This window comes from Daucus carota, chromosome 2 (assembly GCF_001625215.2).
Source record: "Daucus carota subsp. sativus chromosome 2, DH1 v3.0, whole genome shotgun sequence".
NCBI classification, from domain to species: domain Eukaryota; kingdom Viridiplantae; phylum Streptophyta; class Magnoliopsida; order Apiales; family Apiaceae; genus Daucus; species Daucus carota.
In genome coordinates, this window is record NC_030382.2 from 12222747 (window position 1) to 12247459 (window position 24713).

Consider the following 24713-nt stretch of genomic DNA (forward strand, 5'->3'; position numbering starts at 1 on the left):
AAAATTATAATAAAAATATTATAGGTTTGTGATATGTTATTTATAATTAGGCCCATAAATGGTGACACTATTTTTTGTGATGACAAATTTTGACACCTCAAGATGGCAACCAGAGACGGATCTAGTAGGAGGAGGCACAGGCCCTTAAAAAAATAATTTTTTTTGACATTTTTTCACCATTCTAAATCTTACAAAATTGGAAAAAGTTTTTCCATCCAATTTAAATATATATAGGTATTTTTCAAAAATTTGCTTGGTGCCCCCACTAAGATATGAATCATAGATCTGCACATTCTGTCACATTGTTTGGCATCCCAATAAAATCCCAATAATTCTAATAAGATGCTGATAAGATAGCATGATATCAAATGTCCATGATATTGATACTTTTTTTTTATTTCTTGTTGAATTTGCTCTTAACAATTCACCTGTAGTTGTTTATGGCACTAGCTGCTAGCGAGTATTTTTTACTATATTATCCTAAACATTTAGGCCACTGTGACTGTTGCAACATTTCCATTACGGTGCTATCATTTAGGAACATATATTGAAGGTCGGGCTTGATAATTTCTAATAAGCCTCAGGAATGCATTCATGTTTCTTTCTACTTCAAATCACTGATTATACGTCATACGTCAGAACTATTTGCTGACACTCAATATCACGTCAAAACTATTTATCTATTATTACATTAGAAATATTTGACAAGCATTTAGCAAAATATATTGAAGGATAAGACTTTTAAACAATCCTCCGGAGTGCATTCAAGTTTATTTCTATCTCAAATCACCATTTTATGTTAGAACTATTTTCCAACACTGATTATCATATCAAAACTATTTGCCGATTATCAGAATTATTTGGCAACACAAAATATTGTATTAAAACTTTTAATTATCATGACTGTCAAATAGTTTCAATTTGACGACAACGAATGCCGTGCAAACAATCTGATTATTGTGTTGAAACTATTTAACCACACCGACGATCACAACAAAAGTTTTGATGATTATAAAATTATCACATTAAAACTATTTAACCGTGACAACCACCAAACAAACATTGTTTTACTAAAGCTATCAAAATTTAAGATCAATCATGCAAAATCAATCTTGCATCTCTAGCGCACATTTTGAAAAATATGTCTTTCTGGCCAAAAATGGGGACCATAACATTTTGATATTTTCTGACAAATAAAAAGACTCTGATTTGAAAGATTTTATCCCATAGAAAACATTTTCTAAGCATATATCCACAAAACCAAACCACTAAACAACATAATCCAACTAGCAAGTTATATATAGCACAGAAAATTTCTTAGGTCTAGTGCATGTTTAACGCAACCTTGCCACGACCAGATTCTAAAGTCTAACAGACTTCACTACTTTATTTTAGAACATACAAACTGAACATCAATTGCAATTTGCATCTGTGCTAATACCATCACATTGACTGCTGCATACTTTCCTCCTTCCACATCACGAGACGCTTGAGAAATTCCTTCACCTGTACATAGAAGAAACAGTATACCGCTTTCAGTTTTTCCTGATATGTTTCGCAAATGTAGAGAACGTTAGACATGCATGCAAAGAAAGAAATTGAATTACCTCCTCGGGGTCCTTGAGCGAGAAGGAGGCTGCGCTCTCTTTGGGGATAGAAGATACCAGAATTCCATACCCCCTATTTCCCTGTCTCAATACCTGGTCAAGTAGTTTCAACTAGTTAGAGTCTCACTCGTTAATACATCTGCAAAAGAATACTCAAACTAATCAGTTTTTCCTCTAAAAATAAGTCGATTACCTTAAATGCATCTTCATCAGTCCTATCATCTCCAAGGTATATCGGAAGGACATCTTCACTCTTACCAAGATCTGCCAGAACATCCATGATGATTGGATTAATCCATTTGTGTGAAGTAATGCAGAAACCGTTTTTTAAAGTAACACATAATTAGGGAAAATCTGGCAATAATATATAACAATTAAACAGAAATTTATAACTTACTCATTGATTTAAGCAAAAACTCGACAGCTTTCCCTTTATTCCAGTCAATTGCAGGGCGCACCTCTAGAACCTATGAAGATGGATGAGGAGGTTCCAGTAAGTAATAATTTGGATAAAGAAAGGAGACTGAGTAGATGAAAATATATCATCACAAATTTATTTGAATTAATATATACCTTCCGCCCGTGAGTGAGTCGCAAGCGAGGGTAATCTTTCAATACATCATGGACAATCTGAGCAACAGTACCCCAACTCTGCATTTATAGGATGGCAAGGAAACAGAGGAAAAACTACTTTGTGAGTGATTCTCAAGTCTCGACATGTGAACCTAAACACCAAAACATTTAAAATGCATTTTAAGAAGCTAATTTAGCATTCTTCACCTTCTCATCTACGTTTCGGTAGTGTACCGAAGCACAAAATTTGTGATTCTCCACTTTTGCACCATTAATATCCTTGGTAAGATTGACAAGGGTTCTAAAAACCTGAAGATGAAAGAGGGGAAACAAATATAAAATTTCCAAGTTAAATATAACTTTCCAAGTGTGACAGTATTTCTAGATGAATGCTCACCTCTTCAATCATAGGCAGATATTCGCCAGCTGGCTGAAAGAGACAAAACTCCTTGTCCTGCATGCAATAATCAGGATAGCTTTAGAATCACAGGTGCACCCATTAGATGCAAAAGACTTAACGAAGCAAACCTGCTGGTCTGAAAGTTTCTCAGATTTGATATGGTCATCAGGTACTGCAGCTGTGTCCCGGAGCGGGTATCTGATGTCCATTCCATGACTACCAGCATAGTAAAGTTCAGTAATTCCCACCAAATCATAGACCTAGAAATGCAGCCAGAGTAAGGACACTTTTCATGATAAAATACAAAAGATGCAATCCGGAAACTGAACACTTAGATGATTGGAGCCTTAAAAGGCATAAAAAACATAACCAACTTACCATATCACGCCTTCTTCCACTTATAATTGCAGTTTGAAAATGCTTTGCAGCATTCTTAACAGCAGAACGCATCTGTCAAAAAAATGGTTGATAACATAATCCACATACAGCTGGCAATAATACTATGCAAATTTATTAGCACATAAGATTATAAGGCAACTTACATTAGAAGACATGAAAGCTCGATCAGGGTCATCTACAATAGGAGAAAGTGTTCCATCATAATCTAGAAATAGAACTATCTTCTTATCACCCGCACTTTCTCTAATTTTCTCAAAGCAGGACAGAGCAGACGGGAATTTGAGCTGCAATTGGCAAACAATCAGAATAGTAAACAAACAAACAAAGAAGTCGAAAGACAATGTATAATAAATATCAACATTAAATAGTCTCAACAGACCTGCCACGACTGATAAGTACTCTCGCCATCTTCTGAAGAAACCTCTGCAAACGGATCCTTAACTGTCTTCTTATGAGGAGGCGAGGAAGACTTCATGGATTCAAGCCAACCATTACAACGAACATCGTCAAGCTTTGGCGGCTTTTTTTTTGGTACAGTCAGTACAGTGGAGGAAAATGACGTCCCAGACTGTGTGCAAGGCATCGCGCTAGAATGTACACCAAGTCTAGACTTGCTTATTGGAGATGTAGGATCAGTAAGGACATGAGATGCTTTTGTTGTCTTCATATCCATGGTATCCAGAAAACTTTCGAAATTAATTATAATTAACAACTAATATTGGTAGACGTCTCTGTATGAAGATATATTAAAAACACAGAAAACTTCTAACCAACAGGCTTTTGCAAACCACCTCTTTGATATATATAGTTACTGCTACTTGGAGAGAATTTCGTCAACTACAGTAGCAGCCTGATAACATAAACATTTACAAGTTAGCAAAGTTATTTTTCATTGGCATCGAAAGAACCTCTCAGACAAAGTACCAGAAGCGAAACATCATTTGTTAAAGCTTACCAATATCAGCTCGTCAATACACCCTCTGTCACCAGCGAAATGTACTGACTTAACAATTTGCTTATCCTGAAAAGGAATGTAACCATCTGCAAGTTATCTTCCGCTGATAAAATCTTCAATAATAATTTACACATTCATCAGAGATTAAAGCCACTACATAACAGACTAGCTAAATGTAGCTCTGCATTCGCAAAAACATATATACATGATCTATTCCCAGATTCTTTTATCTATCAGGTATATAGAATATTTTTTTTGTCCAACCGCATACATCACACGACTTAAATGAAACTCCCAGATTTCCACATCAAAGAACGCAATAATCAGCATAATCAGATTACCAACACATCAGGAACACTGCATACAAAGCTTTAGCACCAAGAACAACTGTATCATTTTTAAGGGGCACAAATAAAAAAGGTAATATGCAGCTACATGACCGACTTATTAACCAATATGACAGACAAGAGCATCTAGATTAATACAACTTCAACACCATAACTAGATGCTAATATTCTATGGCTCTTTAAGATGTTACCCTTACTCTACAATCCAAAACCAAGACATGAATATATAGAACAGGGACAAAAATTACTTGAACCCAAAAACATGCGAAAATAAAAAAAATATTGCCCGAGTCAGACACTCGGAGACGTATCCATGAAGGTATCGGGACCACAGCCCCCTGCTATAGCTTCTCTTGGCAGAATAAAACACCATAACATGTAAATCCAGAGCAACAAGAAGCAGTACTATCTTATTTAAACAAAATAAATAAATTCAAAGACTATAGATCAGTCTTAATCGAATAAAAAAACATATATATTGCCCGATGAGTCAGGCACTCGGAGACGTATCCATGAAGGTATCGGGACCACAGCCCCCTGCTAGCTTCTCTTGGCAGAGTAAAACACCATAACATGTAAATCTAGAACAACAAGCAGTCCTATCTTATTCAAACAAAAAAAATTCAAGAGTACTATCGATCAGTCTTAATCGAATAAAAAAACATATATACCAAACAAAACATTATTCAATTGGCAAAAGAAACACCCCTGGCCCCCCCTAATTAGGCATCATATATCAAACATATGCAACTTACTACATAAAGCAAAAAGGCAAAGTCAAGCAAAAACATATATTTGTCAAAAAGGTCACATCTCTGCATGTCCAACGAAATCTTCATCAGTAACACAAAAGGAAAAACAGACACACGAATATTCATTTAAATCAAACCGAAGAGAATTTAACATAATCGTTCTGCAAAAAATTAACAAAGAATTAAGAATCAACAAATCAAAAAATTAAAATCTTTCTATTCAGGCAAAAAAAATTGACGACCAAAATTCTTAGAAATTAAATCAAAATTCAGATTCAATGAAGAAATAATCTTTTTTCGGGATTAATCAAAAACCCACCGTTTTTACAAATTCAAACAATGATTTAACACAAATAATCATGACCCAGTTAAGGAAATCAACAGAAAAAAAGATGGTCTATGGCATAAACGAGATTTAATTATCGAATTAAAGATTTAAAAAATTCGTGCGAATGATTAACTAAATAATGTTACCTCGAAAAAAAACCTGCAGGCAAAGGGAATTTAGAGAGAAAGGGGGGCTGGTGAGAGAGAGAAAGTGAAGAAAAAGAAGGGATTTAAGAGGTGAAAAGGCTTGGTATTTATAGAGATACGATTGTCCAAAACAGACGTGCCACAGAAGGTAACTGCCACCCTAGTTACCTTAAGCCGGGCCTAAATCATGAAACAAACAGCGCCTAGAGTAATTTGGGTCGGTTTTTACGTAATTACATGTCCAAATACCTAATTAGTTTCCATATATATACCAAATCATAATAACCGAGCACAGAAATAATTTGTAATAGTTGGTGATATTATGTTAATAATTTTTCTGGAAATGTATATAAGGAATTGAGAAGTACAAAGTCAATATAATGACGTGCATGTGTTAGGTGAACTTAAATGAAAACGGAATGTGGAGATATTATAACGTTTCCAGAACCGAACGTGTTAAGTTCTATGATAACGGACAACTTTTGTCAATAATCGATCATAGTTTGACGAAAGGGTTGAATATGTGTCAATCTGTAGACTTCGTTTGTCGCCAGTCAAGATCCACCGAAATAGAGACTAGTTTTGTCGTGTGACAGTAAGAGAGTAACAGGTGTCGAATAGTTGTGGAATAAAGATAACAGTTGTGGAATAAAGATAGCAGATGAACCGATAGCTAGTATATTAAATTATAATAACCGAGCACATAGATAATTTGTAATAGTTGGTGATATTATGTTAATAATTTTTCTGGAAATGTATATAAGGAATTGAGAAGTACAAAGTCAATATAATGACGTGCATGTGTTAGGTGAACTTAAATGAAAACGGAATGTGGAGATATTATAACGTTTCCAGAACCGAACGTGTTAAGTTCTATGATAACGGACAACTTTTGTCAGTAATCGATCATAGTTTGACGAAAGGGTTGAATATGTGTCAATCTGTAGACTTCGTTTGTCGCCAGTCAAGATCCACCGAAATAGAGACTAGTTTTGTCGTGTGACAGTAAGGGAGTAACAGGTGTCAAATAGTTGTGGAATAAAGATAACAGTTGTGGAATAAAGATAGCAGATGAACCGATAGCTAGTGAATCAAGATGACGTCGTGCAAATATAAAATTAAATTCGCTACTGTAAAATCTCGTTGAATGAATGCTTGATAAACGGAAATCTCATCAAATAAACAATTTCCTTGGATCCAAACTTGGAATAATAGGCTAAAAGAATAATTTCGTTAAATGCATCAACAAATAAGTTCTTTAAAAATTATTAAAAGTCCATCATAAACATAAATGAAATATATCATTCATTTATAGATAAATAAATATTCTTGCTATATGAAAATATTTCTGCGATCCAAAATATATACATTTATTGAGGTTCTATTATATGCACGAAATATAATCTTGTTAGGTATGTGTTATATAGATATTATGTTAATATTTTTCACAGACAAGAAGGAAAAGATCAATGCTATTATGCTGAAGCGAGAGTCTTGAGATTACAAAGTCAATATAATGACAATATAATGATGTGAAGGTGTTTGGTATATTTACGTGAGAATGGAATGTGAAGATTTTATAATGTATTTTTACATTGGTTCGGTGATATATAATATGCAGTATTTTAATATTGTAACATACAATTTTTATTATTAATTAACTGACGATAATTTGACAATTTATTGAATATCATTCAATACATAAATTTGATTTGTCTTCTTCGATCAAGATCAACCTATGTACAGATTAATATTATCGTGTCACCCTGAGGGAGTAAAATATGATTTGCTCGAATTACGAAGTTGAGATGAAAAAATTAATAGTTACTAGCCGACGTATTTTACATATATAGTAAGGATGGAAAAATCTGACACGAACCCAATTAGAAAAAGTACGAATTTGGTTGGGGATTTATATATTTTGAGTGGGACTTGGGTTTGGTTGGCCTTGTGCACCCGAACCCAATCCAATTCTTTTTTATTAGATATAGAATATAGATCTATATTACACAATACACAATTACATATATTTTTGAAATATTGCTATATTATTTAAACAAATTTATTAACTTATAATCTCATTAAATTATTTATATTTTTTTAATATATTATAAAAAATATAATCTTAAATAAGAAAAATAATTAATTATAATTAAATTTTGAGTCAAATATGGTCCTACTTTGGTAATTAATCAGGTACTAGACAGGTTAAGTTCGGGTTGAAATTTTCAATTTATTTCAATTTCGGGTTAGCCCAAACGCAGAATTGGTTCACAAAACCCGACTCATAAATTTTAATCACATTCAACTCATCTGATAAAATAAAATTTTGATGATTATATTTTTAATATCTTGCTTTCAATTTTATATATATATATATATATATATATATATATATATAGTTAAGTTCTATGAAGTACACAAAAACATTGGAGTATTGGAGTACAAGTCTTAATTTTTTAGTTTAATCATAAATAATATATTTGATTATACAAATTTATATACAATCTATCATTTATAAGTTGTCTTGCACATAATTGTCTATCAATCGTTAATATCTTTCAACTTTAACAAGTATTAACATTATTGTTCTGCTTATTAGTTATATTGCAGAACATAGAGTCCTGTAATTTATAAAAGTCATTGTTCTACCTTAAATTACAATGTTTATGTTGTGTAGAACATAATGTGCAGGTTATTAAATCTTTACGAATATTATTGAACAAAAAAATTGAAATTTAGATGAATAGATTACATTTTATCCAACTTTGTACTCCAATACTCCAATATTTTGTGTACTCCATAGAACTTTACTCATATATATATATATATATATATATATATATGTATATAATAACTCGAGCGATACACATATGTTTTATAATATATATTTTTTGTAACATATTACGGGATTTTTAATTTTTTATTGCATTTAGCTTAATATTTAATTTTAATTAAAATATTTTTTTATAGATATATAAACCAAATCACCAAACCCAATGGTTTCAATTCCACCATTTATTCCAACAATCCAACATCGATATATATTCTTATTTTACAATTTTACCCGATTGTTACGGTTACAAGGATATTTTCAAAAGTAGTTCAAATTCGAATATGACTCGTTTTCACGTAAATACGGTTTTTATGTTTTGTGCCTGCAAATACATGTTATTCACTAAATTTTATGCATTTATCACATTTTTACTAGTGTAGATTTTGTGTATATATACAGGAGTAACATCATTATTAAGAAGTAGGAGTCAAACAAAATAAACTAAACTTATAAAATTTAGTGCTTAGTATGTTCTCATGGGCACACACTAGAAAAATAAATATAAATATATTCCATTAAAATACGATGTACTTTTTCTAGTCTATAATCCTAATTGCTTACGTGATCAGTTGTAATTTATATTTAAGTAATTGCATTTTTAAATCTCACATACGGTTTATCCATTCTACTATACATCGATCTTATGTTGTAAACTCATTGCATTTTGTTATTTATTGGTGTAGCAACTATATTTTGTTATACGACCGTATTCAGATATAGATTCTTTTAGACGTTGGAAGTTTATTAACTACGGGATATGTGAAAACGGTTAGGCAGCGGTGTTTTAATAGTGGCATACGATGGTGATGTTATAGACTAAAATTTAGACATAATTTATGTGTTTAGTTTTGTAAATGTATTTAATTCATTGATTTCTTTTAATTGTCTATATTAAATTCATTAATAGTTTGATCATAGTAAATGTATAAATAGTGATAGACACGTTAAATCTTAAAGTTTTAAAATTTGAAAATTTCCTCATTTCAGTAATTGTTATATCATATATATGAGTACTGTCACGTACCCCGAAATTTGTTTCCATATTTGACATGGTAAACAAGTGGCTGATTTTAATCGGATGGTTTATGTGCATAGAGCGGATCCCATTATTATTTACGTGAGTGCAACTAATCAAATATTACCAACTAGTATTTGGGAACAATTTTTTGTGTACCTAATACATATACATACATATATATATATATATATATATATATATATCCTATTTAAATGGGTCTATACAGCTGAGATTTTAATAGATTTTATATAATTTATGAGAGTCCATTAGGATTTAAGCGTAAGAGCATCCCTAATGAGATTGATTATAATCGTTTACTAAATTGGACGTGTAAAATATTTTGTAAAATTTGTTAAACCATATTAGACGTGTAAATTTGTTGCCACCTACATGCCCCTCGACTCTCCTTTATATAAGTATATTGATGATGTATGGCTCATGGATTATTAGAAAAATTAAGTCACTGAATACTTCTTTCAGTGACTTAAATTTTTACAACTTTTGTTTTTGTAAGAATTACTCATTAGACATAGGTTACCCTAAAACACTTTTATTTTTATTATTATATTTTTAATAAATCATAAGTCATTAAAAAGTAAAAATTATTCAAACATATATTTTAAGTTTTCAATTTATTACACAAATCACTTTGAGCTCAGCCAAACGGACTCTTACAAGCAAATGGTGATCCTCCGGAGATCTGTATTTCTTCGGTTTTGTTCCTATCATTTGTTTGAGATTTATAATCATCTGTTATTTTACACTGACTATAAGAAAGATTGTAGAAGGGGCGGGGGTTGAATACAATCTTTTACAAATTAAAAGATTTTAATAACACAACACAACAAAATAGCAAGAACAGTAGGAACACTAAGTATTAAAAATACGGGTGGATTAAATGATCCACCCGTGAGATTTTATATAGAAGAATCCGTGGATTGATTAGAATTCACACAGCTGCAGGTTCAACACTCAAACTATTTCAAACACTCAGGTTTTTCTGCTAGAATACTTGAACAAGTTCAACTGATGCTACTAACTTGGTTATATACTCCAAGTTTACAAGTTTAACTAGAATACAAAAATTGCACTCTAAACTAAACTATGTTGCACAACTTTGTCTTATGCATGTCTTCCGTTATGTCTTCATATTTGACCATCTTCTTGATTTGATCCAGATTGCATTGTATAAGATAAGTATGTTTCTGGTTCTTCTTTATTGTCCCAAATAGGCTTCCATGTCCATTTTAGTGTAATCGATCCATGTGACTTGTCAGAATTAAGCACCAGTCACTTTCAACGGCTGTTAGCTTCATCCGTTAAAAGTTCCTTCATCCATCGAATTATGTACAAACTTTATCGATCGAACACTGTACCATCTTTAGCAGTTGAATACCTGATCTTCATCCATCGAAAGTAGTACAACCTTCATCAGTTAAATTATTATGACTCATCCATCGAACATCCTTCACTTAGACAAAATTACATGGCATCTGATATTTATAATTGGTCATCCTATTCTACCCATCCGTTGATGATTCTCAAGATAAATAAAATAAAAATTACAACTGATAAAATGATAAAGATTCTAATTTGAACATGTTACAACGTGTTTATGTTATCATCAAAATTATTGATTCCTAACAATCTTCCCCAATTTATGACTGATAAATATGTAGACATAAATTCTACACTTGATGATAACAAAGCACAAAATAAAGTAATGTACAAAGTTTAAATACAAGAGATAGAAAGTTTACAGACGATTTTGCTCCCCTAGCCTGAGCAGTTTACTAGTTCCTCGAAGATCTTCTTCTGGACTTAAGTTTTTATTCAAGAATTTCAATCTGTCATGCCTCATCACTGTCTTCAATATTCAGTTTGGGCTGCAGAGTCTTCAAGGTCTTGATGTTAGAGATTTTGAGTTGATCCTTAGGTCTGAAAAATCTCCTTGTGCCATTATTGTCCCTAAATTCCATTAATAAATTAAAATTCTAACAATATTTTAATTTGTGCTCTAAGGAATCATAAATTCATAATAAATCATCCATTAATAAAACTCTCACGTCCTTAATCCAAAATAAACAAAAAAACAAACAAACAAAGTTCGACATAAATAAATTAAAATAGAACATAATTGTTTGATAAAAAAGTATGGACTTAATTTTGTAAAAATTTATAGATGAATAAATTAATGTTGACATCCATATTAATATATATATATATATATATATTAATACAATTAATTTTTTATAAAATATCGAGCATGTTAACGAGTTCAATTCATGAGCTAGTTTACGAACTACGCTCACACGCCATGTTCACGAGGCACGCTCACGAGCCAAGTTCACGAACCATGTTCATGTGTCGAGTTCACGAACTCATATATAATTCGGACTTTTTCGCGAACTATCGAGTTGAACTCTACTATGCTCAAGTTCAGCTCATTTATAAAACGAACCTTAAAATTATGCTCAAGATCGACTCATTTATGAATCGAACCGAGCTCGAACCGAGCTTTTTTCGAACCGAACACCGAGCGATTATCGAGCGTATTAACTCATTTACAACCCTAGCTAATATTTTAATTTCGCCCATGCCCTCGGATGCCGCGTTGGTAACGCAATTTTCATTAATTACCTCAAAAATGATCTATATCACCTGTTCGGTCGGTTAACATGTGTCTTGCACTAGTGATTTATAACATTTACAATTTTATCATTTATATTTTAAATTTAATTGAAATACAAATCGTTCATACTAATCGAATTTAAATATATTTTGGTTTAATTACACATTATATATTAAGGAGACTCATAGATTAACACCTACTGGCTGATAAAACTCGACCGATCAATAAAATTATTAATATTTCAGTTTTAATAAAATAATAATATTAATATTATATTGTATAGTATAGTATAAATAGATAGTATAGGTCTTTGATATTATTTTTAAAGTGATAACATGGAGTAATTAATAAATATATATAACAATATTATCTTTTTATATGTATGTTGCATGTGTTATTTTTAGAAAACCAGTTTTTAAGTTAGGAGTCTGAAAATGATAATGTGTTTTAGTTAAAAGGGGTAGTTGCTAGTTGTCTAATGTTATTTTAAGAAATTGAGTTTTTTTAGCTAGAATATATTTTTAAAAAATACTCCCTCCGTTCCTCTAGGTAGTTTACGTTCACTGTTTGCACGCATTTTGAGGCTCCCGTAAAGTATAGTTTCATAAATTTTTTTCAAAATTTTCTTTTTTTGAATAAAAGTTTATACATCAAATTTTTATTCAGAGCTAAAAAAATTTAAAAATATATTATAAAACTATACTTTAAATGAGAGTTGAAAAGCGTGCCAAAAAGTAACGTAAAGAAATGAGGGGGACAGAGGGAGTAATAATTTTAGTTAAAAAGAATATTTTATATAAGTAGACCAATAATCCGGCCCAAGTACCGACCCACTGAACTTTTAATGTTTCGTTTTTAATAGTACATGATAGATAAGTGTCAAAAGTACATGTTTGGGACACAACATGCAGATGCATTTTAAGATTCTTATCAAATATATTTTTGTAAATTATTTTAAAATTGTGTTTTCTTAATAAAAATTTAATATTTAAATTTTTATTCAAAATAATTTTAAAAATAATTTATTAAACTATATTTTACCAAAAAAATTAAAATCGTTTCGAATAAAAAATTTTATGTATAAAAATGCATGGAACGGAAGGCATACTGTACAATTATTCTTTTTCCATGATCGGAGGGGAGTTGATTGAAATGAAAGGTGTGAGTTGGAGCCACGTTGGTAACTAAGTGAATGGGTCTTTTTTTTTTTGACAAATATGGCTTATAACCTTACAAATGAGAATCTGTTCTAAGATATTCTCGAGGTGAGCCAGGGTCGAACCCAGGACCTGGGACGACAGAGGATAAGCTCTTAACCACTGAGCTATCCAACCGTGCTCAGTGCATGGGTCTTTTTAAATATGCATGCAAATGACTTCCCGACAAGTGACAATGATTTAAATGTTGAATCATGTTGATGAAACAAAGGTTTTGACTTTGGACGTCTCAACGTCATAAGATTCAGACGCACTTGATGTAAGACCAACTCAAGACAACAAAAACATTACTCCTTCTGTTTCATTTAATTTGACACGTTTTTTTTTCACTGCTCGACACGCACTCAATACTCTTATAAAACATAGTTCTATAATTTATTTTTAAAATTTTCCTTTTCTCAATAAAAATATAATATTTAAACTTTTATACGGAAAAAAAAAATTAAAAATAAGTTATAGAACTATATTTTACAGAAACATTAAAGTCTGTGTCACGTCCTCGTCTCCCGATGTATATAACTCAGGGAGGATGGAGGGAAACCAAATATGCCTTCGACGCTGAATTGGATGTGACAAAGGAAGTGACGGAGTTGACCTTCAAGGACGACCATTTTCAGTGTAAACGATGGTCATTTTTATTCAGTCCCTTCTAGTCATGGCTTTTGGTGATGAAATTTAAATCCTTCTCGGTGAGCATCTTCCTCTCAAACTCTTGTTGAAGAGGGAGACGAGGAAGCAAATTATGCGCCACGTTTGGCTAGAATTTTATTCTCACAAGATGTTATGATTTATAAGTCAAAATTAGTTTATTCATACTCGATTGTGTAAAGAATTTATAAGTCAAAATTTCGATTTATATGTCAAAATCTGATAAATTGAACATCATAATTTCTTTATATTATCTTATTTTATTTTTAAAATTTAAATTAGATCACTTTAAAAGATAATATATATTATCTTATTATTTCATTAATAATTTTTATACATGCAACTATCAAAAATTTCCTATTTTGACAGTTCAACCGCGAAATTTATGTTTTCTATATTTCTGGAATATGAGTGTGGAACTTGTTGTAATTGATCATATTGATAGTACTGAGAACGGGTCTATCCATGCTGAACCCTTGGGGTGGTAGAACTAATCAATTGAGTAAAAGGGTGTACCCTTGAAGCAATGGCGAGGATCAGACTTGAGGCCGATCTCCAAATAGAAAGATGGCGCTCCCTTAGGTTGTTCATTTCGCGTGGATACCATTGGGGTCGAACATTCTGTTTCGTGTCTCCAGTCTCGACGCATAGAGGAGTCATCTAGTTGAGCCTAGTTGAATCAAAACCACTTAAATTATGAAAACAGTTTGACTTAACTTAAAAACAATGTCTATTATTAATAAGTGAAAAGTTATTTATAAATTAAAAAAAATTTAAAACTTGTGTTTGGATAATCTTTTTTATATGTACTACTTATTAGGTATAATAATTATTAAAATAATATCAAAAAAAAATCTTTCAAAGTAATTACACACCTTTTTATAAAGTCAAATATTAAAGAACAATTATATCATCAAAAAAATTATGATTTTCAGCTTATTAGATTCTGCCTAAGTCAGAAGTTGTGTTTAATACAAAAGATATAAATTAGCTGTCAAAAACTATCAAAATAAGTGTTTGCTAAACAAACACTAAGGGGCTGGTATTGTATCATGATTTTTAATGACAAATATTGGGAGGATGACTTTAGTGGATTTTATGGATTTTTAATGACTCTTGTTGACTTCTTAAGATTTCAAAAAAAATTCATGACTCCTAAGACAATGACTTTTAAAAACTTTAACAGACTTTTTTTTACAAATTCATGACTTTCAAATACTTTAATAGACTTTTACTAAAATTATAAATAGCCTCTTTCAAACCCTCGGGACCTTTTGCTATACCCTCTCGATCTTCTGCTATAACCCAAGTTGGGTCTATCTTCTCAAATGTGACGACTACAAAATCGATTCCAGGGTATTATTGTTGTATTATATATACTATAGTACAAGCTACTGATATGGTGCACTAAGATTTTATAAAAGCGTGGCTGTTAGGTGATGTCTTAAGTTTGGAACTCAGAAAGGCATTAAGTAGGTGCTTCTGTCTTTTTATTAACTAGCGTTACATATCCCAGAAACTAGCTGTTAGGAGGTTTATAGTGTGATAGGTGATGTGGTAGGATATACTACAAACTATTTTGAGTTACTATATTCTAGCACTGAACTTCTGCAATTTATAGGCAAAAATAAAAACTACTTCAGCTAGTTTCTGGGATATGTAACGCTAGTTATGCTGTATCAACATGCCTGTTAAAAAGGGTGTGAATCAGACATTGTTGATTAAGCATTTGAAAATCTGTTGGTTTGATTAGCTACGATATAAAATTCATAACTGAAATCATGCCTGTATATCATGCCGGTATTTGCTATATGCATAGTTTTTGATTTAAAATGCATTCTGCTGAACATCAGCTGGTCTGTATACGCAATTGGTATTTTGAACTGTGATTTCTGAATTCTAACATATCTCTAGTTGATTCAAAAAATAATAGTCTGAGTAGTGAGTACCTTAAGAAGCTAGCTTCCTGTTTTATTTGCACATGGAACCAAAGATTAGAACAAGAAATTTTTCATTAACAGCCAGCGACCGATTAATTGGGAGAAGATAAAGTCATGTCAAATCTTGACAATAATGGCCTGACAATTTTCTATACAATTTTCCAAAGAAAGTCATTAAAAGTCTATCAATTATATTTTTCCACCCAAGTCATTGATATATTGAATAACAACTGACTTTTAATAACTCTTTAAAAGTTGTAATTCAATACCTCAAACTTTGAAAGACTTTTTAAAAATCCTAATACAATACCTCTTTACTTTTAAAGAGTATTCAAAAATCTTAATTGAATACACCTAGATTTTAAAAGTCAATAAAAGTCATTAAAAATCATGATACAATATCACCCCCTAAGTAAGTTCTTGTAAATAAATTCTCGCTTATATATAAACGATAACCGCTTTTTAAAATTACATCAAACAGTCCCATGATAACTTAAAGACTATCAAGATAAATTTAAAATAATGATTTACGACCTCCAATTACTTAAACTCACAAGTATGCTAATTATATATTATAGATTATTTATGAATTATTAAAATCATAGTAATAGAAATAAATTTGATAGATTATTTATTTGTGTGACGAAATTGACTTTTATTCAAAAAAATATATCCTCCCAACTTATGAAAGTGAATTCCTAACTTATATTTAATTTTAAATCAATTTGTGAGTTATTACACCATTTTCGGTTTAAAATCGTAAATGGTTTTAGTCCCCGCTTAAAACCCATGCAAACAGGCTCCTAAACAGAATCTTCATAAAAAATGTCAGAGGTATATCTTGGGATTTGGTGGTGCACTTGTGACTTTGATTCTCTCCGAGGTAGCATTCACCCTGCAGTACTATAAACATTACCAAATTGAGTGATGGGGAAGTTATCAAATTCAAGAAATTGCAGTAATTTAATCAGTCTAAAACCTGATCAGATTCTTCTTCCACTGTTTCTTCCTTTAGTATATGATACTAGTTGCCAGTTAACAATCACCAACTTGTTAAGGTGAGATAACATAATTATGTTTATAATTAGATAATGCAATTTGCCACTTTGGTAGAGGGACAACTGACAAGGCCATATTATGCCATGAATAAGATCCAAGATAACATGTACTTGTATCTGGTTTTGACATGTTTCATGAATTCATGTGTATTGTTATCTGTACTTTTCGAAGAATAAGACATTAATTTCTAATCTGGAAGTCTGCAGGTGGATTATTCAATTGCATTCTCTTTTTGATCTCTTTTCTAGTTAAGTTAGCTGAAGTTTATCTGTAGTTGTAAGTAGTAGGTAGGAGGGTTTGAACTGAAGAACTCTATGTACTGCGGGGCGTATGGATGGTAGATAGGAATGGAAAATGGGAGTGAGAATGAGAGGCATGAAAATGAAGGGTATGGGATGAGTATCTAAGGATTTGGAAGGAATGATTTACCCATCAAGTGAAAATGGGGTCTCATTCCATACCACAAAATAGCAAATCCATACACCAATACATGAGTTTTCGATCCCGATTAACCGGGCTCATAAATCATGAACCAAATGCCTCCCTAATGTTGCATCTGATCTGGATGTATAAGATGCCGGTAACATTAAGATTGATTATAAGTTCTGTGACTTCTGTCGTAAGCTCTACAAAAGCCGAATAATAAGTTAAGCGTCGATTTGACTAAAGTAATTCGACATCTTTCACGTGTTTCCTATGTTGTTATCTTAAAATGTTCCATGTAATGACAGTAACATCAAAGATGGCTGCTTTCAACCACAACCTTGTCCTAGCTTTCGTCCTAGCCCTATCGATTTCAAGCTTGGAGGTGAGCTTTGCAGCACGCCACTTGATGCAATCTTCACAGCCAACAGTGCCAGCTATTCCAACATTACCGACGATGCCAACTATTCCAACACTGCCAACCATGCCGACTCTGCCTAAGGTCACATTACCTCCACTTCCTGCAATGCCAAGCCTTCCCAAAGCAGCAGCACTGCCACCAATGCCAACTACCTCTCTTCCAACAATACCGTCTCTACCAACTATGCCTACTACAATCCCCAAGGTGACACTGCCTCCTTTGCCAGCATCACTCCCAACCATTCCCACCACAATGCCTTCCTTTCCATCTATCAATATTCCTACAACTATGCCTTCTATTCCATTCTTCACTCCACCACCATCAACCACTAGCCCTTAAGATAATCTACACAAGGATTTAGAACTTGTTCTATTGTTACAACTTATTTCCATGGTTTGGGAATAGGTCGTGATTCCATATTTGCTTGTATCTCTCTATTTGTTTGTCTTATTAATATCATTCCTATTGTTTTCCCGAGTCGTTTTTTGCTTTTTATTGTAACTATAAATACAAATTTGATTCCTTAATACCTGTGTTGATGAACATCTCTCAAATTTGGTCATTTATGGATAGTAAAGTCAGTACAAAGTTTTCTTCATTGATTATAATACAACTAGAGTCATCTGCAGCCACAACTATACTACTTAGAATATATTTACATTCCGACTTGAATAAGATATATAACATTGGGTCTTAATGGTGGCATAAAGGATTTGAATGGCCCCCTGCTATATCATATTGAAGGGAGAAGAGATGTATTCGGGGTGAACAGAAAATTTTAGGGAAACAGATAGATTTCGAATTTTCTAATTTCATAACAAACCTGATATAAAGTCTTCACTAGATAGGCTTACTAAATACTAACACATAGCATGCTCAAATGACTCCTAGACTTCTCTTTTCTAACTCCTGATTGACTACGTTAATCCAAACATTACAGAACATAATTAAATTAATAAATAAGCAAAAAAAATCCTGGGCAATTCTCTTCTACTATTTCTCAAGTCCAGTAATTTAAATGAGGGAAACACCAAGACCAACCATGATCAGCATCGAGATTATCAGATGTACAAGCATTACAAGGATATATAGAACATATTACAGATTTCTACAGATTTTTACTTTCAACATTCTACGAATACTTATTCGATAACATAAAGCAAACAAACTTCAGCGACTTTAAGCAATAAATTTTCACTATAGCAACAGACATGCATTCACTAGTTAACAAAATACATCCTTGTTGGGGCCTGTACATTTCTTTCATGTCATAAGGTACTCGATATGTCAGTTGCCTCATTCAGTACAAAAACAGGAATGTGAAACAAAATAATAGATTAAGGAACTATGTCAACATTAACGTTCCTATCAAACATATCTTTTAAACCTAAGACCAAGCAATAAGATAACACTTGCGAATGACAAGATAAAATATGATACCATATTAGTATCGTATTGAAGATCTACACCACTCTGTCCAAAACTCCAAAAGCACCCTTTCCTTGTGTATGATCCCTGAAATCACATTGACACTGCTAAGAAAAAATTCATATATAAATCACACACAAAATTGCGACATGAATATAAAAATTAAGTACTTACATAAGAGAGTTTCTTCATATGCAGACCTCTGCCTTTAACTCCAAGATTACCAAGAAATCACAACACACAAACTCCTAATTTAAATGTTCAACTATCCACCGGAAATTTACATCTCCTAAACTCCGAAACCAATTTCTTATCCCCAAACCCAACAAGGAATTGGGCTAAAGCCTCAAGAAAAAAGGCAGCCTGATAAACACTAGTGACACTAATAATCTCTGAAAGCACACTCCTCCTAATCCTATTAGCATCCACAAAAACACTAACCATCTCCTCCACATTCCCCTCCACCGCCTCGGCCACTACCCCCTTGTCCCCCTCACTCTTTCCCCACTCCTCCCCTAATTTCGCAACCAAAACCCCCTGCGCCTCTCGCGCCCTAACCACCAATGCGGGCACAATCAGCCTCAACCCTCGCTCAATTTCATCAATTCGTGTGATCAAAACCTTACTAGGACTATTCCAAGCATTCACAACATGCCAATTCTCATTCAAGATACCCGAAATGTCACCGACATGAAGCACATTACAATTATCATCAATTTCATCATCAGGGTCATCAAGAAATTGCCTAACAAGTTTAGCAAACAAGTAAGGGTGCACATCACCTAACCAGAGGAAGGGCTTTTCACAGGCGCTTCGCCACTCGGGGAACAACAGCTGAGCGACGTCGTTTGATGCAGCATTGTCAAGAGCATCATAGTACACCACAAAGTGCTGGTGAATCATCTCCACATGTTTCGACAAGAGGGTCGCCGAAGAAGATGATTCTGAGGATAATGAGCGGCGGAGGAGGGGGATGAGTGTGTGTTTGAGGGTTCGGAGCCATTCTGAGTAGAAATCTTTGAAGGGGCGGCGCGTGGGGTGGCGCGTGAGGGGGTTTGAGAGGTGGAATAGAGATTTGAGCATCATGGGATTTCTTGAAATCAGCGAAAAACAAAAGGGTTGTGCTTGGTTTTGTCGAAAGTGGCTGATAATTATGATTTCTTGGAAAATCTTGAAAGTGTTTGATAGTTTTTGAGTTTCTTGGATAAACTCTAAAGGGTCTGCACAAGCGTGTGTACTCTACTAGACGTTGTTTTTGGAGGGAATGGCGATGGCCTAATGGGGATATTTATATGGGAAATTATTAAAAGTATATTTTTTTTATTTTTCATAATTTTCTATTTGTAATATTAATATATTTATTATAGTAAATATATATATATATGTATATTAAAATATTAATAAAAATAATAAATTTTAAAATTAATTCAAGCACTGTATGTGACTATGGTTGCTGATAATTATAAGATTGATGCAACAAATGAATTTATTTGATTTCGGATAGTAATTAATGAAATTTATTTGGTTGAAAACATTTATTTAACTTAGCTGCTAGCTCTATCATAACTTATAAACTTGTTATACATTTTTGAAGTAAAATAAACTTGTTAGAGCATCTCCAACGACGTTGGCTATAATCGTTGGCTAAATTGGACCTGTAAGACATTATGTAAAATTTGCTGAACCTGTAAGACATTTTGCTTCAATGGTACTGGCTATATTGGTTGGCTATAATTTAAAAATAATATGTTATTAATATTTTAAATTGTTAAAATAGAATATATCAGTTCAATATGGTAAGAAATGATGTACAATCTTCCTACAGATTTTCTTACAGACGTGCAGAGGTTCGACAAATTTAGCTATGCATAGGAGGTTGGCTAAATTTATAGACAACAGCTGAGCATGGTTGGAGTTGAGTTTTTGGAGCTGTTGGTTAAATTATTTTATTTTAAGTATGTCTACTTACCTTTTAGCCAAGAGTTTTAGATGGTTGGAGATGCTCTTATGCTAAGAATCCGGGTAATCAATCTCTTAATCTCATTTTATATGATCCTTATTCTTTTTTGGGACGTTCTAGAAAGAATGAACCTATCATACTTACTATTTTAATTACACTTACCACTTTCTTTTACTTTCTTCATTCTATAATAATATAAACACTATTAAACCCATTATCTTCCTCCACTATCTCAAATCTATTATTAAATATTAATAGGTTCCATCACTTTACCTATTTTTCAACTAAACTTATTACCTTTCTTTTAATTTCCTTGAAAGTCAAATGAGCTCACTCAGTACGAGACGGAGTGAGCATTTGATACAAGTTTAAGCTTTACAGGCTCGATAGCCTATGTGTACAGGTTTTTCAAATCTCGAGATATCCGTAGGTGTACTATCAAAGTCAATGTGTGTTATAAGTACAATTCAATTTTTCTTTTCTCGTATCTCTTTCCGACTCTCTCTCTCTGAAAAAAATCAACTTGTTCCCTTTATTTAATCTATCGGTTTTTCTAGTATGTGCCCATGGACACACACTAAGAACCAAATTTTATAAGTTTGGTGAATTTTGATTGGCTCATACTTTTTTATAATAGTGGACCCCCGTGCAAATTCACCAACCACACCAATCAAAATCCATCAAAATTATAGATTTTGGTGCTTAGCATGTGCTCATGGGCACACACTAGACAAACCCTTAATCTATAATCATCTCAACTAGTACTATACAAGATACAAGAAGGTTCTTGTCGGGGGCATCTTTTTCGCCGAAGCTATAGTAATGGGCTACGCCACAAACTTTAATTTCTACTGGTCGACCTGTTTGTGGCCGGAATTGGAGTTGGGTATGCGATGATGATCGCTCCGGGTACACTACTGATACTGATATGTGGAAATACCATAAAAAAACTAGAAAAAGAGGTGTGATCTTTTCAAAACTTAAAAATACGTGATTATCATTATGTGATTATTGATTGATTTACTATATATATTGTTGTGGCGTGATTCATAATTCATTTTTTCATGATTAGGTATAATTATGCAATATTTTTTTTCATCTGTATGGGAAGAGATTGGATATGTGTAATCAATCTTATTTTTTATATGATTATTTACTTTTATTTCTTATGTATCCTTGTTTTTGATATTTAGTTTTGGGTCAGTGTTCATGATGAATGTTTTTTTTTTTTGACAAAATTCATGATGAATGTTTGTAGTTCTTGATCGTGACAATGGAGGTGCAGTGGTGACTTAATTAGTGCGTGTGATGAACTTATATTATTCTGACTTATTGCATGATTTTAATTTGAACTTTATATTCTTGGATATTATTTGGTTTTAATAGTAGTAATTGTAGATATTTATCTTAATTTTTGATTGGCTAGTTGACTCTCTTTTATTTTGTTTATCTTTGGAATTTGATTTTTCTTTGCATGCTTGAATTCGAATTTTTGTTTTTTCATTAGAAGATTAATTGATAGAATTTATTGCTGAGTATTGTACCTGAATTTCATAATTCACGGGGGTCATAAAAGATGGCTTTATTGTGCCTTAATGAGGTATTAACGTGCCTTCAATGGTTGATTGGTAGATTGATGCATACCAAGTTTTTATTGTGTTAATAAAGATTACTAGCTAAATTCGTGATAAATTTGTTTCCCATGAATTTGTCTTATATTGTAGTAGATATATCTTAGATGTGTTTTAAATTTTCTATTATATTTTATTTATACTATAAATATTTATCGATTTATATTTTTTGATGAGATTTATATTTTATTACTTATTGTTTTATTAGGTATCTAACCAAAGAGATCTCATTATCTCTTTGGTGTAGATTTTTTAGTGATTTTTTATAAAGGTTTTTATTTTACTTTCCTTATTCTGTAAATTATATTAATATTTTTATTTTTTAATTTATTATGAGTTTGTTGACTCTTTTCTTATATTGTATATTTTTCTTAAATAGTTTTATCATTTTATTGTCTGTATGAAATTATTATGCTCTTTGTTTGTATTGTATTTTTCACGCTATGTTGGAAGAGATAATGATAGCGGGACCTCTTATGGGTGTTTTCTTATCGAACATTAAATTTTTATTGTCTAAGTGTCCCCAATCATCTCTGCATGTCTGAGGGTTAGATGCTAAACTTTCTTAAACGAAAGGAAATCCTGGTAGCAGCTTTTGTAAATCTGATACAATTCGTTGTACGAGAAAGTATCTTGTGACAAAAAAAAACCCGACACGGGATTTTTAAGATTTGACGGCGTGGAATTTATGATGATCGAAATTTTTAGCTTTTTATGCGGAAAATCTAGAAATGGTGGGTATGAAAATTATATACATTTTATTCAATCACCTCCCAATTTAGAATACTAAATGGAGTCCAAGCCTAATATTGTGTTTGGTTGAGGTGAATGAAAAGGGGGGAATAGAATGAAATTTGAATTATAATTTAGTTGAAGATTTAATAATTTCACTCATTTCACCGTTCCATTCCTATCACCCTTAACTAGAGTTCAAATCCTTCACTTTGTGAAAGAATGTACCATTCCTTCTAATACCTATTTTGTAATTGTACCCAAACTTATAAGACAAAATTTGCACTCACTCATTTTTTTTCAAAGTCCTCCCTTTTACCCTCTATTATTTTCTTTTATTTTCACTGATTTTGTCTCATTCCATTTCATTCAACCCAACCAAACACAACATAAGTGTCTTGAACGTGAAGGTACTAGGGAAATTTTGGTCCCCAAGAAATCTCGTCCAACTTCATGAAATTCATAATCATTGAGGAGAGATTCTACGTTTCGAGTTGGGTTAGCTGAGGCAAACAATTCTAGTCCCTACAAAGGAATTTTTAAGTAATACAAGGCTATGCAATGCAGGAAGTTTCTCAAATACTGGCACCGGGTCGCCTTCTAGGCAAGTTTCTCGTAAGGTTATGGCAGTGATACGATTGAATCGCAAATACACAACTTCTGCCATTAAAAGAAGCCAAACAGTTTATTATTCTTCTATGATTTTAAAGTTTGATCAAAAAAGATACCAAGGAGATTGGTGACAACTTTTCTAAAGGAACTACATTAATCTAAACTGCAAGCAAAACCCGAAGAGCTGATGTATGCATTAATCCGAATAGGCTTCAACATATAATTATTCAGTTTGTACATTATGTAAGAATACTTGACTGAAATAACCTGAAATTATAAATTATCTAACTATTGTACTAACAACAACTAATTTAACTACAGTCGTCCGTGCTTCACCCGGGTTATTGAATAGTAATCAAAAAGGCCAAAAACTACTCACAAACCAAATCCAACTCTTGGACCACGACTATTTTACGGATTCTTTGATCTTTCTGTTGTTGTTCATTTACCGGGGGGGCACTCTTCAGGACAGGCATTCATACATGCATCGAATGAGGAACCGACGTAAAGTCCTTTTGCTCTACCTTCTTCACATACCTCCTTGCATATTTTCAGGCAGTTATTAGCTTTGGCCACGGTAACAAGTGATCCCATGGTAACCAGACAAATTACTAACAAACCTACAAGAACCGGCTTCTTATCCATCCTG

At 32.4% G+C, this 24713-nt stretch overlaps 3 protein-coding genes across 3 annotated transcripts; all 3 read right to left on the reverse strand.

The window, feature by feature from the left end:
- Positions 1-1443: 1443 nt before the first annotated feature.
- Positions 1444-3652, reverse strand: LOC108208303 (probable trehalose-phosphate phosphatase F). The gene is made up of 11 exons (XM_017378820.2): positions 3359-3652; positions 3123-3263; positions 2959-3030; positions 2709-2840; positions 2578-2634; positions 2388-2489; positions 2181-2258; positions 2005-2074; positions 1801-1871; positions 1608-1700; positions 1444-1506 (listed from the first exon to the last, which is right to left on the reverse strand). Exons 1-11 carry the CDS (start codon positions 3650-3652, stop codon positions 1444-1446), a joined length of 1173 nt encoding a protein of 390 aa, XP_017234309.1.
- Positions 3653-17559: 13907 nt separating this feature from the next.
- Positions 17560-18247, reverse strand: LOC108207078 (uncharacterized). Its single transcript, XM_017377543.1, has 2 exons — positions 18232-18247; positions 17560-18035 (listed from the first exon to the last, which is right to left on the reverse strand). The coding sequence occupies exons 1-2, from the start codon at positions 18245-18247 to the stop codon at positions 17560-17562; spliced, it is 492 nt and encodes a 163-aa protein (XP_017233032.1).
- LOC108207079 (protein INAPERTURATE POLLEN1) lies at positions 17610-20397 on the reverse strand. Its single transcript, XM_064086467.1, has 2 exons — positions 19304-20397; positions 17610-19216 (listed from the first exon to the last, which is right to left on the reverse strand). Exon 1 carries the CDS (start codon positions 20213-20215, stop codon positions 19391-19393), a length of 825 nt encoding a protein of 274 aa, XP_063942537.1. The 5' UTR covers positions 20216-20397; the 3' UTR covers positions 17610-19216; positions 19304-19390.
- Between the last annotated feature and the right edge of the window lie 4316 nt (positions 20398-24713).

Excerpts from the sequence above, each read along its gene's own strand:
- LOC108208303 (XM_017378820.2), bottom strand. The coding sequence starts at position 3,652 with ATGGATATGAAGACAACAAAAGCATCTCATGTCCTTACTGATCCTACA. Across the intron at positions 3,031-3,122 it reads GAGCTTTCATGTCTTCTAAT|ATGCGTTCTGCTGTTAAGAA; the intron begins GTAAGTTGCCTT and ends TTTTTTTGACAG. Across the intron at positions 2,841-2,958 it reads GTGGAAGAAGGCGTGATATG|GTCTATGATTTGGTGGGAAT; the intron begins GTAAGTTGGTTA and ends CTGCATTTCTAG.
- LOC108207079 (XM_064086467.1), bottom strand. The coding sequence starts at position 20,215 with ATGATGCTCAAATCTCTATTCCACCTCTCAAACCCCCTCACGCGCCAC.